The 17,599-nt window shown below is 38.0% G+C and overlaps 1 protein-coding gene across 3 annotated transcripts in view; it reads right to left on the bottom strand.

Moving 5' to 3' along the window:
- KCNS3 (potassium voltage-gated channel modifier subfamily S member 3) overlaps positions 1–17,599 on the bottom strand; it is a 40,859-nt gene that overhangs the window by 15,358 nt on the left and 7,902 nt on the right. The window contains exons 2-4 of one of the 3 annotated variants that reach the window (XM_088135802.1): positions 12,113–12,274; positions 9,407–10,936; positions 6,072–6,185 (exon numbers count right to left, since the gene is read on the bottom strand). In XM_088135802.1, coding sequence (XP_087991928.1) covers positions 6,072–6,185; positions 9,407–10,880 — 1,588 coding nt within the window. In that variant the 5' untranslated portion in view covers positions 10,881–10,936; positions 12,113–12,274. Of the gene's footprint in view, positions 1–6,071; positions 6,186–9,392; positions 10,937–12,112; positions 12,275–17,599 lie in introns of those variants that run through there. The other 2 variants (XM_088135807.1, XM_088135810.1) reach the window with 2 other exon arrangements.

The following is a 17,599-nucleotide window of genomic DNA, read 5'->3' on the forward strand; positions in this document are numbered from 1 at the left end:
TTCCAGTTAGATACTGCTATTGGCCTTGGGGCTACAGCAGGAATGAGTAACTTGGGGCCTGCCAGATATTGCCAATCAGCAGCCTAAGCCATCATGAACAATGTTAACAGATGTTGGGAGCTGTGGTTGAGCAACATCTCCGAGGGTCACAGGTTCTGCATTCCTACAGAGTTGAAGACAAGGAAACCCTGCTCCATGAGAGTAACATTTCCTTTTCCTCAGCTCTGTGGCCCAGGAATGGCCTTTAAACTACATGTATATATATTATTGCCATCTTCTTTAAACCACATTGAGGATAATTTCATTAAAAAGTGATTAATCTTTTAAAGAAAAAAAATTGCACAATTAATCATAACCTTTTTTATTCACTGCTTTCCTCTAAATTTAGAAACAGCAGCAGTTTGAGATGGGGCAGTGATTTTTACTCCTTGTTTTCAGCATTCAAGCCAGCAAAAGTAAAGTTCATTGGAGACTGTCTTTTGTCTATTCTCCTGAAAACACATCTGACTTCCATTTAATAGGCATTTAACTCAGTATACAGTAATTTCAGGGTTCCTCACAGTCCAAAGGAAGGTGATTATTTTATAGCAAGGAGACTCCGAAGGGGATTAACTCATGGAACAGTAAACATTTTTAAAAAAACTCTTTCAGCTCAAAGAGGTGTTGCCTGTGGGCAATGATGTGCAATGGGGAAAAAAAAAAATAGGATTCAAAAACTCTGGTTTTCAGCTGCTCTCACGGGCTATTGATACTGTTGATTTTCTAATAGAGGATTCCTGGCCTGGTTGGTGCCTGCAGAAACATTGGGATCTTTTTGGATCAGGTTGCACCCCAGCTCAGCAGAGGCTTTTAGGATTTAGGCAGTGGTGATGCAGAGGGACATCATCATTAAAATGAGTAAGGCTATCGATGCTAGGCATGGGAGGGTAGATAAAAATGCTCCAGTGACAAATGCAGGATAACGCGACCCACACGGGGCAGAACACCTTCAATCTGTGGCTGAGGGTTTGGGGAATGAAAATAGTGCCAGTTTGGAAGCAGCTGGACCTCCACCTTCCTACAACGGTGTAAAGGATGTCCTACTGTGAATGTTCTGCTTACCTTGCTCCTTCCTGCTCCATTTCAACGCCATTCAAATCCTGATAAGCAGCCCTTCATCAGGAGCAGGAAGGAACAATTCGAGAGCAGCCCTGCTAAAAGGTCCTTAAAATCTAAGTAGGGATTTGATACTATTCTGCTCTACAAAATGGCTGGATGTCAGTCATTCCAGCATTGGGTTTCATCACATTCTTCATAGAATTCAGTGTTCTATGAAGACACTGCATAATGTATCAAGTCCAGGAGCTGAAAGTGTTCCATAACCAGAGTACCAGATCCTCATGCCAACATCAATTACAGTACACATGCAACCTCACCATGCCAAGGAAAATTTATTCCTAGTCTATATAGAGAAGGCAACCACACAGAATGGGGAACTATGTAAGAGTTCAGGACACATTCTATGCCAGAGGTGGAAAAATTTTGGTAACTGGAAACTGCAATTGACATTTCAATTCCCCCCCCCCCTTGAGTTCTTGGCAGCTAAATCTGCATCTTTATTTTTTTAAACTGTGAAAAACCATCTGAGTGTTGAGGCAGGTCACTCTAGCCTCCACATGGAAGGATATTGGATCACCAGATTTACCAATGGTAGTCAAAGGGAACTCTTGAGCTGGGAAGTAGATACATTCATAAGCTTCAGATCAGGGGTGCAAAAACATCACAGTGTCCATGCCACTACTAATATCTGCATCACAACTGTCCATTCAGAAAGCCAGTTTGGTATCGCAGTTAACAATACCAGGTTAAAATCCAGGAACCCATGTATGCTAGTCCTGCCTAAGGCATGAAGCCAGCTGGGTGACCTTGGGCCAGTTACTGTCTCTCAGGCCTAGGAAAAAGGCAGTAACAAACCACTTCTGAAAATCTTGCCAAGAACTAAGTAGGGAGCAATCAACCCTGGAAGGAAGGATGGCCATCATCAGGGATGCTGTAGTGGTAGATTCCTGGACTGGGCAGATGGCTGGCCTAAAACATTTCCCAAACCCCTTCTAACCTTTCCATTTTATGATTGTGAAAGTACCACTGAACTATCAACAATTTACTGGCATGGGAGACAGAACACAAGCAGGAATATCCATGGGGTATGTGGTCTGTTACTAACATCATTTTTCACTCCTATGTCTAGAAAGGGAGATTCAGATATCTTTGGGCAAGGTGTTATAAATCAAATGAGATATACTGTAAATCAACAGAATGGAACATCAAGATCTCCAGCATTCAGAAGATTCTTGTGCCCTGTCAGATTTACACAGAAAGCATTATGCTAACTATGAAAAAGGAGCAAAGCTGTTTATTTTTCATTATTTTTAGTACCTCCGAATTCAACTCCTCCTCCCAAAATTACAGCTTTTAAACATTTACCTATATTTTAACAGCAGAGGATGTGCAGTGCTAGTTATATCTGATTAAACTAACTTATTGGCATTCCTCTTATCGAAGAATGTTCTTGATGCCTGCTCCCCTTCTCTGGAACAGCTTTCCTCCTAAGGCACGAATGGCCTCCACTCTTGTAGCCTTCTGTAGAATAGTTAAAACCTGGCTTTTCCAGACAGACTTCAGTGATCAAGCTGGAGTAGATTGTGCTGTTATGGTTCATTATCGTTTGAAGTTTTTCTTTTATTCTATTGTGCTTTGTACTGTGCTTGATTTTGTACATTGCCTAGAACCTCTGAAATGAGAAGGCTCTGTGTGTTTGTGTGTTTGTAAGTGTGTGTGTGTGTGTGTGTGTGTGAGAGAGAGAGAGAGAGAGAGAGAGAGAGAGAGCAGCATTTACTGCACAGAATAAAACCTTGCTTTCCTGACATTCAGTTTCGAATCTTGATTCCCTTCCTATTTTCAAATTACAGAGATAATCATGTCTTTTTTTAAAAAAAAAACCCATAGCAGAACAGAAATAATTGCAGATAAGGCATCAATTCTACCATAATTTACTTATCACAAGTATTTTTCCTAATGTTTTATGAGATAAAAGTGGTTCTACTCAACAAATGATTTAGCATGAGGTAAAAAGATAAATAACTTTTACTAGAGTATCCAAATTCCCAAAGCAATTACTTATCACTGGTTAAAAATGATGAAAAATGTATTCCTGGATACTTTCCAGTACGGTATCATCTTCTATTCTTTCAAAACCTTATGCTTATCCTGCAGTCTGAAATCCCTAAATAAAAAAGCCCACGTGGCAGAGCTCCAGAGAGATGAACCTACTGCAAATCCTATGCAGTACTCAACAAGTACATTAAGAAAAAAATGTTTAAAATTAAGCCTTTTTTCAGTTAAACCTGAATAGGATGCACTGTGCTTTGGAGTTGAAGCCAAAAAGATGCTTTAGGGTAGGTATGGGTGTTCAGACCACGCTGTCAGCACCTCCTTAATCTTTTCCTGGACTCACACAACAGTTGTGTGAGTCCAGAAAAAATATACAATTAGGTTAAGGAGGAACCCACAGAGCGCAACAGTGCACTGTGGAGCAGCCAGGGGAGCACTGTTGTTGCTCACTTAACTCAAATGCATAGTTACCTGGGAGAGCACAGCTACCAGGTTCAAACAAGGCATACAAATGCCCCATAAAAAGACACCAAATAATATCAGAGTAAAGCCTGAGTATGGCAACACCCTAGGTTGGAGCCCTGTCTTCCAAAAAATTCCCCATCTTTTCCATGAAACTGCAAAAGCTTTTCACTATTTAACAACAGATTAATTTATTAGTAGGACTGAGGGTATCCGAAGCCTTTCTACTAAAAAAAACTTTTGTTTATGGTAGTCACGGACCCAGCTGTATAAAAGCAGTTATACAAAAGAACGTACATACATATACAAGGAATAGATTAAAGCAATAATATTAGTAAAATGTAATAAAAAAGTAAACAAAACTAAAATTACAACAATAAATTATTCTACTTAATCATTTTCCCCAGCCTCTTTTGAAAAGACTATCCTCAAGTTTATATGCTTCTAGTACAAATATCACTGCAGGGCACTTCTGATTTATTAATTCCATTGGTCAAAGTCATTGATAAAACGACTTTTAATCCTAAGAGCTCTAAGAGAACAGATACAGTTCTGTTTCTATGCAGATCAGAGGGAAAGAGATCTTAGAAAAGTGAACACAATGCAGGAAATGGCTAGCTTTTTAATGATTTTCGCTGCATTGTGATTGAACGACTGATAATGCTAGGAAGCCTACCCAATGGGTCCTTTCACATCAGCCACAGGAATTTTTATAAACCCGGTTAAGTTACGCAAATTGCAGAATGTGGTTACTTAGGGGCTTTTAAAAAGAGAGAATTGGGGAGGGGAGAGAAAGAGAGAGGGCATCAAAAAAGTGGTAATGGTTTTATAAAAGCTATCAATTCTTCTGAAAGAACTTTCTCCAGATTTCTAGTAGATTTCAGTTCCTTTCAACTTCTCCTGCAGAAAGGACAGGAGTTTACAGATGAGTGCTGGGAGAAAACACCCAGTGAATTGCTGCATTCAAGAAGCTAAAGTTATTGCATCCCCTTTCTCAATCAAATTTCCCAAACCCATTTAAAAAAAAAGAAAATCAGAAAGGTCTTGGCATTTTCAGGCTGACAAACCAGCTGAGTTAAGAAAAAGCAAAACTCATTCTACCTAGGAAGCAACAAACTGTTTTCAAAAAATGAACCATTCACAGTGAGCGGTTTACAACTTCCATCTGTTCATACTGTACAAAACAATCTTGAAAGTTACATCCACAAAATAAATGCATATAATGAACCCAATATTTCATCTGCATTTCAAAGGTAAGGTCTGTATCTCAAATAGCAGGAAAGGTCCCTGCAGCAGCTCTTCATGCATTATTAAAATCTAAAGCACAAAAAGTCATAATGCCATAGTTGGAAGGGGTCTCAAAAGTCATCTACTCCAGTTCTCAGCCAATGCAGGAAATCAAAAACCATTACTATCAATCTAGCTTCTATTGTTAATGCTTGAATGATGCTTAATTCTTTGTAAGCGAGCTCTCTCTTAAACAACTCACTGCAGAAAAGTGAGTTGTGTCTAGGCCAGTGTTTCTCAACCTTTCTCAAACTTGGCAACATGCTGCCTGGGGAATTCTGGGAGTTGCAGTCCACACCTCTTAAAGTTGCTAAGGTGGAGAAACTCTGGTCTACACTACATATATGCTCTTCCTGCTCTTACTCAAAAGACCCGGAGCTTCAACTGCTAACTAAAATCCTGCTGCTACCAGAAGTCTTGTTAATCCACCCTTCTCCAATCCACCAATGGGCAACCTGCTAGCAGCTACACATAACGGCCAGGCCCACATGACACACAAGCGGGCGGGATTTGCATTTGTGGATAATTTTTTTAAATTGTTGAATGTCTGATTTATAATTTGCATGTTTTATAATTTATAATTTGCATAATTTGCAAGAAAATGAAGTTATATTTCAGCAGTCATGGCCAGAAGATGCTTTGAAGGTCTCACGCAGCCCTGGAGCTACAAGCTGGCCCACCTGGACTTAATCCCAAACATTCCTTCCAAACAATTCCCAAATAAGGGAATTTTCTCAATTACAGGACTGGTTACCCAGATTTATGTTCCAATTGCAAGCTGAAGCAGAGACTTTTTTTTTTTGCTTTGGGACTGTAGAGAGTGCAGGGATGGCCTTGAAGAAGGAATTCAAGGGCCATTATGTACACATCAGCTTAACCCTGGCTGGCAGAAGGGATGAGGACAAAATATTACTCTGCCTTGATTCAAGAGATTTCTGGTACAAGAGGCAGAGAGAGAATCTGTCAGGTTATCAAGATGCTATTATTATACCCTATAACAGTAATGAAGACTTCCAACAGTTTACGTGGTATTTGTTTCCTGACATGGTCTAGCTCAAAGGACAGACAAGGACACTCTAAAGGGCCAGATGCACTCAGGATGTCATCTAAATTTTCTTCAGCTAGCAATGATACTGTTGTTAATGTCTTGCTTTTTGCTGTATACAATTTACCACAATGCTTCTGGTTCTTCCTCCTTAGCCTTTTTAGACCGTCCTTCCATTTACACACACATATGCAGACAGTGCAATGGATATTCTGCCCAATGAAGTACTTTGGATGAATTTCTAAAAGAAAAGTAGTTAAATAATTAGTCACATGTCTGAGAATATTTTGTTTTAATAGCATGAACTATTGCTTTCTCCATGACTTGAAAAGGCAGGATTCTTGTAAAATTAATGAAGGAGACAATTCAATGGGCAAAGCAAGAAAAGAAGGGGGGATGTTTTTAGGGAACAATATTTCCTAAAAATTATGACATATTAACAGTTTTGTGCCTGGGAGTGAAAAGTCTCCAAAATCCAACTAGAGATTTGACAACTTTAATGATTAATAATATGTGTATATCATTGAATCTGGCATGTTCTCTCTAGTCAGGTATCTTAAAACAAAAGAACTTGTTATTCCACTTGTAGAAATTACTATTTTGAGAAATGGAATATGCCATTAATATTAACGCTCAGGTAATTTGAATTAAAACAGATCAGCAAATTAGATACAACCAGCACAGCTAGGCTGGAGTTATACCTTTATTATGGAGATGAGAGAATATGGGATATTTGAATAATCTGACATATTTGACATCAAATATGTGAAATATGAATAAAACCAAGAACCTAAATCAGCCATTCCCAACCTGCTGCCCTCCAGATGTGCTGGGAGCTCAATCAGCTCAGCCAAAAACTCTGAGAGTGATTCCTGGTAGGGCAGAGATGAAATTTTGTGAAGTTTTTTTTTCCTTCTTTCAAATCCATGATTAATTTCTTTTTTCTGCCCTGCCTTGGGCCATTGGAGATGCAGTTAGCGGCACTGTGATATCATGAACAGGAAGAGCCAATATGTCTGGAATTATTTTTGTCTTTTCAGTTAGAAAGATTAAGGGGTACATTATTGTGTAACAAGTTACAAGTAGATTAGATTGGGAGATCCTAGCTGGCCCAATGTGATCACGGAAACTTCACAGTGGAGTTGAAATCTGATCTTTGCTGTCTCCAGCAGTTCAATGTTCTAACCTAGGAAGAAGGAAAGACTTGTAGCAAAGCGATCAATGTGTGTTGCAGTAGGTTCTTTAGCTCTAAAAGCTCTTGCTCTACTGTATGAGCTCCTCTAGTACTTTGACATCTTGCAAGGATTCCCCAAGACTTCAGGGACTGGTCAGCTGAAGTCAATCTATCTGTGATGGAATGGAATTATGAAGGCCAGGCTCAGGGAGATAAGCATTTTCTTAGCTCGCCAGAGGAGCGTGGGAGCTACAAGAGGATGAGACTGGCACCTCCCTGAGGAATTCACACTGTTGTGGCTGGCTGACTTGGGAGATGGGGTTTCAGTCTGGGAAGATTCTTGCTAGAGGTTGTAGCTAATAAACATAGCTGAACTGAATTTGCATTGTCTCTTGGAGTTCCTTGGGCTAGGCCTGACACTATCAGAATGACAATGCCATGAACAATGAAGAGAGCACCACTACTCCATTTATAGCAGCTCCCAATGAATTCCTTCAATGTTATCACTACAGAAAAAATGAACTAGCCTCTCCCTGGATCATCCTACATCCTGTCACCATTACCAAAACAAAGGAAGTACACAGTGAGAGAATATACAACTCTCCCCACAATGTAAGGGCACAGCTTGACATCCAGGCTGTCTTATTCAGACATCTGACAAAGTCCACAACACTAGGGAAAGAAGGAACATTGTGCTTTTCCAAACCAGAAGCTGATCTCACAGAAAAAGAACCATTAAATCCCATTTTGTTGTACAAGAATGGATCCCCTCAAGTAGCCCTGGATCCAAAGTAGCAAAAGAAACACAACCAGGACTCAAGACAGAAGGAAAGGAGGTCAGCCTCAAAACTTCTCCAGCTCCCTGCTCTCTCCCCAGGTTCTTCTTACCACATATAGGTCAATTTTGGGCAGCAATTTTATGGGGCTAGGCATTGGCAACCCCACTATCCAGGTATTTGGCACTACTGTACTGCAAACACAGCCGCCACCACCCCATTCTTTTTTGGTCCTGGGACCATAATCGGCAACTTGCAGTGTTCAGTCAGCAGCGGGCAATGGGCTGCCTGGAACCTGACAGGCAACTTTGCCTTTATGGACTAGAGCAGCTGCATTATGAAGTAGATTAATGGCAGCAGCAGCAGCTGCTCTACTACTAGGAGGAAGTAGGAAGGATGCAGATGTGGAGCTCAGAACTAGGACAAATGATGTAGTCATTATTGTGCACAAGTGGGAATACTGATCTCATGGAAGCTCTTCCATGAGCTCAATATTCTTCCTGACCAAATAAAACAAAACATAGTTTTCAGGTATTATTCTACTGTCTCCAGTAGTCAAAGCAGAAATAGCCCGGGAAGAACAGAGCCATGGGGTCAAATGGGAAGGTGTAGTTCTAAAGTGGGCCAGTGAGAGTCTTGAAGCACACCTCATATTATACAGTTTTGCTCTGCTGATTCAGAAGATACTAGGTGGTATATCTTCTGTGACCATGAGAAACTGATATGGATTGTATGGGTAGGCAGGTGAACTATGGTTTTGAGGTTTATAGCTATCTTATGTAAAAATTTCAAGGTCAGCGAACTGACTGACATGAGCTTCAGAAAGGAGATTCAAGCAGCGGAATGGAAGCCCAAGTGGCTGCAGGTGAAATATAATTTATCAATCTCTTATGGTCAGGCATCTAAGCTTGATGCCCATATGTCACAAGATAAATATGAAGCTATGCACTGCATTTTACAAATGGGAAGCATAGATGAAACTTATTTCCTTGGTTGGGGTTGTTAACATCTGAGACTTCCTTCACATTTAAGGAAACCTAGCAGATGTATGATTGAGAAACCTATCTATGGAATAAGAGCTTTTGTGCTAGCAGGTCCCCATTATTGATCTTAAGAGCATTTGTCACCCTCATAATAGATTTTCATCTAAACTTGCAGTTATTTCCAAGAATATCTGCATATAAGAATTCCACCTCATTGGGGCACATTTCTTACATGCACACAATTCTCCATTTCTCTGGGAGACATCAATCCAAACAATACTTTAATACATGTAGTTTCAGAAACAAACATTCAATACCTTTTTCCTATGTCATGTAAAAGCTAAACCACCATAACCTATCATTAAGCCTCATCTAAACAGTAAAGAATATGTGACATCATCAAAGCAAAGAATGCCCTAATATGGCAGAAAGTTAAATACCCTGAGAATTAAGTGCTCTTTATAAAAGCTGTGCTAATATTAGAAGGAAATAGTAAAGAAATAGAGAGATTCAACTCATTTTCCTGTACCATTCTGCAAAGATGTTGCGTTATAAACATCATCAAGATCTTGAATACTGGAAGCATCTGTTGAATCTTGATCGTTGGCTACAATTCCTACTGAAGAAAGGCTAGAAATAAAGGAGTGCATCTTTTTTGCATAAATATCCCTAATGTTAAAATAAGGGAGGTCATTTGTTTTTTCCTTGGGACTGTTATTGCACTGGTCTGTATCAATATCCTTCTGCTTCTGGTAGTATTTTGAAAACTTGTTGAAAATGATAGTGATAGGAAGAGCCACCACCAATATTCCACAGATGATGCAACTTGTGCCAATAATCTTTCCTCCAAGGGTGACTGGGAAGGTGTCCCCATAGCCAACAGTGGTCATGCTAATGGTGGCCCACCACCAGCAAATGGGGATATTTTTCAGCTCTGATTTGTCATCATCTTTTTCCACTGAGTAGACCAGAACAGAAAAAATAGAAATACCAACAGCCAAGAACAAAAGCAGAAGTCCAACTTCATGATAGCTGTGCCTTAAAGTTGCACCCAAAGACCGCAATCCAACAGAATGCCTTGCTAGTTTCAATATACGGAATATCCTCATTAAGCGTAGAATCTGAACCACCTTCCCCATGTTTTCAATATCTTCACTTTCTTCCTCTTTGGTGTCAACAGCCAAAGTAGCATAAAATGGAACAATAGAGACAAAGTCAATGATATTCAGTGGGTTCTTCCAGAACTTCTTCTGACTTGGAGCAGCAGCTAATCTGATCATAAGCTCAGAGGTGAACCAGATGATGCATATGATCTCCACAACTTCCAGAATTGGGTTTTCAATCTCTCTTTCATTGATGTCCATCTTCTGGAACTCTGGCATGCTGTGAATGCACATAGTCACAATAGATGCTAGGACCACGCTTAGGGAAGACACAGCAATCAGTTTAGCTGATAAACAATATGCAGGGTTCTCCATTCTGATCCATATATTCTTGCGCAACTCCCCAAACCACTGTTTATCAAACTTCTCAAGCTCCTTCTCAAATATGGAAGAGGACTCATCATCAGAAGAATCGAGACTTCCACCTGTGCTTTTCTGATCCCATTCTTTATCAGGACATTCTTCCTTCCTTTCTTGGTACCTACTACTGCAACAAGAATCAATGAAGAGTTCATTGATCCCCCAGTACTCTATTTCCTGGCAAAAGGAGAAGACACAAAGTTCTTCCATAACATGGAGTTTACCTGTGTAATAAAAATTCAGCACATATCTGAACAAAGAAGGGTTCCTATCAAAGTAATATTCCTTGTCTGCCACACTGTAATCATCGCAGAGTTCCAGAATAGCTTCTTCTGAATGGCACTTGAGTAGCTTCCCAAGCCTTGTATGAGGAAATTTGAGCAATGTACTTTGACCAATGGACTGTTTAAAGCCACCAACATTCAAATTGACAAGCTCCTCATCTTGTCCGGGTCTGTGGAAGAATTCGCCATACACCATTTTGAACACTGTGAGCTCTGTGGCCTGCTTGCAAGGCACATAATACTATGCTGCACCTAAAAAACAACATAAAACACAGGTAGGTGATTCGGTTATCCTGGTGCTCACTGCAAGTACTTTCTAGCTATACTTACTATGAGGAGTTCTATTTAAAAGGAAAAGAGAAAAAATATGAAACAGTGCTTCATGTTTTCAGTGAAGTGCTGTTAAATTACTTAAAAGACAGTTATTAGATCAGACGCAGCAAGTTTGAATACAATGTATGGCTTACACACTCTCACCTCCTCCATCAACCCACCTATCTGAGAATACAAAATAGGAATTTTATCGTTCCCATAGTTGTATTAATTAATATTAATCCTTCAGAGAATTTTTAAAGACTTCTCTAGGCAAACTTACTATAAGCTTAATTCTCCTTTTCTCACTAAGCAAAAAAGAGAGATTTATTTAAATCCAGAATACATTTTGGTTCCCCATCTGTTCCAGTTTTAAATCTGGACAAAGGGTCACTTCCTTTGAAAGAGCAGATCCACAATTTGGGAGTTTTCCTAGACTCCCAGCTATTGCCGGATTGACAGGTAGATGCCATGGCCAAATTATCTGAAGCAGGCGGCCTTGGCAACTCACGCTCTTATCACTAGAATGGATTACTGCAACACATTCTACGTGGGGTTGTCTGGAAATCCACTTAGAGACTGCAATTGGTGTGGGATACCCCCATGGTGATGGGTGAGAACCATATCATGCTTGTGTCGTGGGCACTGGATTAGTTCCAGAAAGGATTCCAGGGGCAATTCAAAAGGCTGGGCTTAACCTTTAAAAGCTACATGGCTTGGCTCCCAGGTATCTTCAGGATTGCTTCCTGCACGTGGAACTGATCTGTCCCATGTGAGACAGATTTGGGTTCCAATAGAAGAGAATTTCTGTGGCTCAGGGTTGAAGATGCTTCATTACCCAACTAGGTAACACCATCAGTGATGTGTGTGTGTATATATATAATATGATTTTATAATCTGCAAAGTCTTGTTTTTAGCATCCATTTACCTCTATTGTTTGCATTTGATATTAACCATTATTTGCATCTGATATTAATTTGATATGTGATGATGTCTTGTTTAATATCTGTAAAACAAGCAAAGTACTAATACTTAATATTGGCATTTTAATTCAGTTGGGAAGCAACTGGTTGTCTTTTTATTTCATTTTCTAGCAATCCTTATTTTGTTACTTACCAGGAAAGGAAAAAAGTCTCTTCTTAAGGCATTTGCCAGTTCTAGAAGCATTTCCTATTGTGGCAGATTGCATCTACAAGCATTCAGGTGCTGCAACCAAACCAGAACCGAAACAAATTTCAAGCTGCCAAATTCTGCATGTTCAGTAACATTCAAATATACCTGAGGGCAAAAAACAAAACATACAAGAAATGATTATTTTATTATCTATACAGCTTTTGAGAAAAGTTGGGGATGAAAACAATATTGGTAAAGAAAAGCAGATGTAAGAAATATGGTTACAGATTATTTGTTAGAGGTTTCGTGACATCTGAATTGAGCTATAAACTATGGTTTGGAATCTGAGGTTTTGTGACTTGATCGGCTCTCCTGCAAACTTCTGTCTTCCTTCATTCTTTACTCAACTGATTTATGAGTACCGATAACTTGTTGTGACATTCAAAGTGGACTGCACATGGTTAGCATGGTTACCGTAGTGGCCATGAACTCCTGACCTGCTCCCAAAACTCAATGCCACATGAGGGCAAGCTGAAATTACCTAAGACTATCAATCTTGGGACTCAACCACCAGTTCAGACAGGAATGTCACAGCACAGCAGGGAGACCAGGACAGCAATAAGAAACCCAACTAATCCCTAAGTCCAATTTCAACCACAGGGTCTCACATCTATGTATCTGCAGTGCAGACCTTCTGGAAGCCGTGATTTGATGGTTGGGGGTTTGTGGTCAAAATGGAGCCGCTCAGAAATTTATCAGTGTTTGCCTTCACTTTCTGGTTTCCTCACACAATCTGCGGTCTTACTAGCTGACTCAGACTTCCATATGCTCCCCTCCTTTCCCTGCTTAGCATAATTCTCACCTAAGGACTAGAAAACCCTTTAAGATGTAGTTTTAAAATTATTTATTTAGAGATCAGTCTTGTATACTGCCATATTTCAATAAAAACTCCCAGCTTGAAATTACTGAATCTCATGTCGTCTCTGGAATGGAACATTTTTTTTTCTTTTAATGAACAGGATTATAAAGATTTTATGGCCAGACACAAAGCATCAAGTAACTGAAAGTTACTCTTGTGGTATGTATATATATACACACACAACACATATATGTATTCATACATACACAGGCTATTGGCTTGTTCAGGAGTCACACATCCTACAGCTACATCTAGATCTAACATGTTGCTCCTTCAAAATATCTGGATAATCACTGCAATTAAGGGTTATTTAAAAAATTTACAATCTCTTAATCGCTTTGGAAGACTTACAAAAATATAACTAAAACATCTATGGCAATAACATTAAAAGTTTAAAAGATACAAAACAAACTAAAAGAGTAACATTAAAAGTTCTGGGTAAATATGTTTTAAGTTCCTTCTTAAACTTTAACAACAATGGGAGTTTACTTCAATTCCAGTAGCAGGTTGTCTTCCATTTTATTACTCTGTAATTTTAATTTACTATGACATAAATGCTATACAAATAAAATACCAATAACAGTTGATTCTACAATCTAGGTCCCCGCACAAAAATACAGATTTTGCGATTCATCATAGAATCTGAGTGTTGGAAGAGGCCACTGAGGTTATTAAATCCAATCCTCTGCTCAGTGCAGAAATTGAGATTAAAGTATTTGTGACATATGGATGTTTAAGTGCTGCTTGTACATGTCCAGCAAAGGAGATCCTCCTACTTCTCTGAGTAACTGACTTTCCTCTCCAATTGGTCTTATTGTTTTAGGAAAATGTTCTCACCATACAATGAAATCTCTTTTCCTGTGACTTAAATGCATTATTTTGTGTCCTACATCTTGGAATGAGAGAACATTGCCTGGTCAAAAATGGTATCATCTGAAACAGTAAAATAACCCTATAGAAATGCCTTATGCCATTCCTAAAATAATCCAAAGTGTCCTGTTTTGAGATTTAAAAAATTTCCTGAAAAGGACACGTGAGAATTATTCTTCATTTGTGCACTGGTTTTCTATTCTTCAGGGAGAACAAAAAGATCCTATCAACCTTGTCTTCAATGGGCCAGTTGTAGTAGTTGAATCTTTACCCTGAAACAAGTAGCTTTGGTGATTTTTCAGATTGCAAACCTATTCATTATGTTCTCCTCGACCTCTAGGACTCTTCAGACTGATTTAGAAAATCAAGAATAAGCAGCATCTCAGACTGAGACCACATATTCTGACTTTAAAAGAAAATGACTTTCTTCAGTCTTATTTTTAAGACAATCATCTTGTTTCTTGGTTACTTTTAAAAATACCCCCTTTCAAGAATGCCTTTAGTATGACATATTTTTTTGTTGTGGTTTGAAACAGAAAACATGCTTTTCAGTTCTCATGTGATTCACACTTTATTCTTAAGTAAAGCACGCACGGAAAACTCTAAGTCAAGATAAAGTCTCCTTCAGACTGAGCTCAACTCCTGGTGATCTCTTTGCTTCTTTATATTTTGCTTTAAAACATGGGAAAAAGAAATAGAGAAAAAACAAACACAAACAAACTTTATTAAAATGCACATAAAAAATCAATTCAGACTTTAAACAAAGCATTAAACTTTGACAATACAGAATAACAGCTATCAATCTTTTGTTTATGCTGATAGAGAGCCAGGTCATAAGCAGAGAACACACATGTATCTTCCACATAAGACTTCAAATCTGGGGAAATGCTGCCTACCATCATAAAAGAATAATCTTTTTTGCTTCAATCCCTGCTTGATCACGATAATTCTTCACATATTTATAAATTCCAAATTTGGAAATGCAATTCACAATGACATCCACATCTTTAAATCATATTAATAATGATGTATTTAAACACCATTGTGAAAATACAGGACAACTTTTATTTGTAATAATTAATAACATTACTGGAAAATGGGATTGTAAGTAGGATGTATAATACCTTATAAATTCAACTAAATATCGAGTTATTAAAAAATGATCAAGTCAGCAAAGAAACCCAATGCAAAATTGCAAGTATATTCTTGCAATGAGGGATATAAAAATTGTCATATATCCATTATGTTAAATGTATTTACATATATATATATGTATATATATATATATATATATATATATGAATGATTGTATCATTTTCCACATATGATAACATTTAGCTGAAACAGTGCTATGATCTAAAGCTTGATTAAAATCTCTAGTCCTAATTATCTCATCCACAGCTAAAGGGAAAAGATATGTAAAACAGATGTAAAACATCTGGATGATCTCTACTAGTCATAATAAAGAACAAATGCAATACGATTATTAGAACATTTAATTAACAGTACCCTTAATAAAAATATATTTCTGGATCACTTGTTTTTTTTATTCCATTATTGTAATGGTATGTGAGAAAATCCTTGAGAAACAGGGTGAAGAGATGCTGCCTAGGGAACTGTCAGATAAGAGAGGGCGTAGCCTGCAGCTGCATAATGGGTGGAGCAAGAGGCTCAGAAGGGACTCTCCCTAGTTTTTTAGGCTGTAGAGAAGACGGAGGGATTTGTACTTTCAGATTCTGTTAAATGTAGCCTTAAAATAAAGTAGAATTAACTCATCTGTTTGTGTTTCCTGTCTGGTCTACCTGGGAAGGCTGACATCAATCTTGCAAGTCTGAAAGTACAAATCTCCCTCCCCCCGCCCCTCTTATCTGACCATTCCCTAGGCACCATCCCTTTGGCCCATCTCTCAAGGTCTTTCTCACATACCATTACAGTTATGAATTAGGAAGACATCTTAATCAATTACTATATCCCTAGCAAATGCTGGATTTCCACTAATGTATACTTGAAAAGTCATCTTTTGAACAGAAGATCTTTTTCATGTGGAAGAATTTAAGTTCCTTGTAAAAAAAAACAGCCTTAAGTTTTAAACTGTCCATTTAAATTCGTAAATGTCTCCTATTAGAAGGGCACTGAAGGTCTTTTATACACAAGACAACATATGCACCATAGCTTAAAAACTAATATTTCTATAATTTTTTCTATAAATAATATTTCTATTAAAACCTAATAAATGCATCATAGTTAAATAAAAAAACTAATATTTCTATATGTCATTCAAAAAATGGAATAAGAATTTTCATTTAGCTAGACCTAACTTGTTAAAACACCAAAAATAAAAAAAATGCAAATAATATATATGGAAATTAAATATAAAAAGATTAAAAAGGAACCCAAGAGGGGAAAAAAAACACAAAAAGTAAAAAGAAAATTTTAAAAAGAAACATATTTTCATTACTGAAAATTACTGAAATGTAATGAAGGTTCAGCACAATAACTCCACCCCACCTCATCCCGCCAAGCCAGTCCATCTCCCACTAAAATAAAAAACAGAAAATATTAGCAATTTTTAAAAAGACTGCTAGTTCTTTACTTTAGATGATCCTGTAACAACATTTCTCCTTCCTTTCAATCAAAAATGCTCTTCAGGCCTTTATAAACAAAAAATCATTGTGGCCAAAAACAAAAACAAAAAACCCTTAATCCCTTATTTAACTTCTATCCAAGCTTTATTGTGTATCTTCAGTTTTGAGTAATTTATGGCAGCAGATCAGGAAAATCCATTATCTTCTTTGCATTCCCTTCCAAAGATCCTGCTTGCTGAGATAAATGCAGAATATTATTTCATATCCTAAATCCCAAAAATTTAGAGAACAGGACTTGTTTTTGTCGTGAATGAAAATGAAAATCCACACAATAAGGAGCTTCAGTTCCAAGCTGGTATTCAGGCTGTAATGAGAAGACCTCCCATACAAATTTCTCCATAAAGCCTGAAAGTGGGTACAAGATCTATATTGATCTCTTCCGAATTATAAGGGATGTTTAAACATTGTAAATTTCTATTTCTACAATATAGATCTTGTACCTACTTTGTCTCAAAGGTCTTAATTCAGTTTCAGCAGTGTCTCCACTTTCCTTGCCCATTCTATATCAGAATTTTCAAGCTGAACAAATGGTATGTCTTCCTAACTGACCATGAGAGTGTTTAACTCCACTGTGACCTGATCCAAAATGTCAACTTTCTGTTTCTACTCCAATCTTGTTTTGCATAATTCACTAGGATGTTTTATTTGCAAGGATGCAGTCATTCTAAAAGTATAAAAATCCACAGGAAAGAGTTTTTCAAGTATTATTTTAAAAAGAGTTTTAAAGAGTTTTTAAAGAACTGTCTGCTGCTGTTATTTTTGCCTCCTCTGTAATTTTCTCTTTCTTATTTAACTCTGAAGCATCTTCAGTCTACGTGGCAAACCACTCCCCTCTGATGAAGAAAGGGGTAAACCTCATTTTCAAATCAGAATTCATCAGGTGAGAAATATCATGAAGCAGCCATGTGAACACAGAAAGAGAAATAGTAAAGCACTCAAAAACTGAAGAAATAACCTTGTTCTGGGAGAAAACTGAGATGGTAAATCAGTCTGTTGCTATAGGAATCCTGAAGTTGACTACTGGTGACTACACGAACACATCCATGCAGCTTTTGG

The sequence above is a fragment of the Python bivittatus genome, unplaced genomic scaffold (assembly GCF_059951505.1).
Source record: "Python bivittatus isolate LINGU-HERP-01145 unplaced genomic scaffold, Pbiv_v1 ctg000020_np1212, whole genome shotgun sequence".
NCBI lineage: Eukaryota > Metazoa > Chordata > Lepidosauria > Squamata > Pythonidae > Python > Python bivittatus.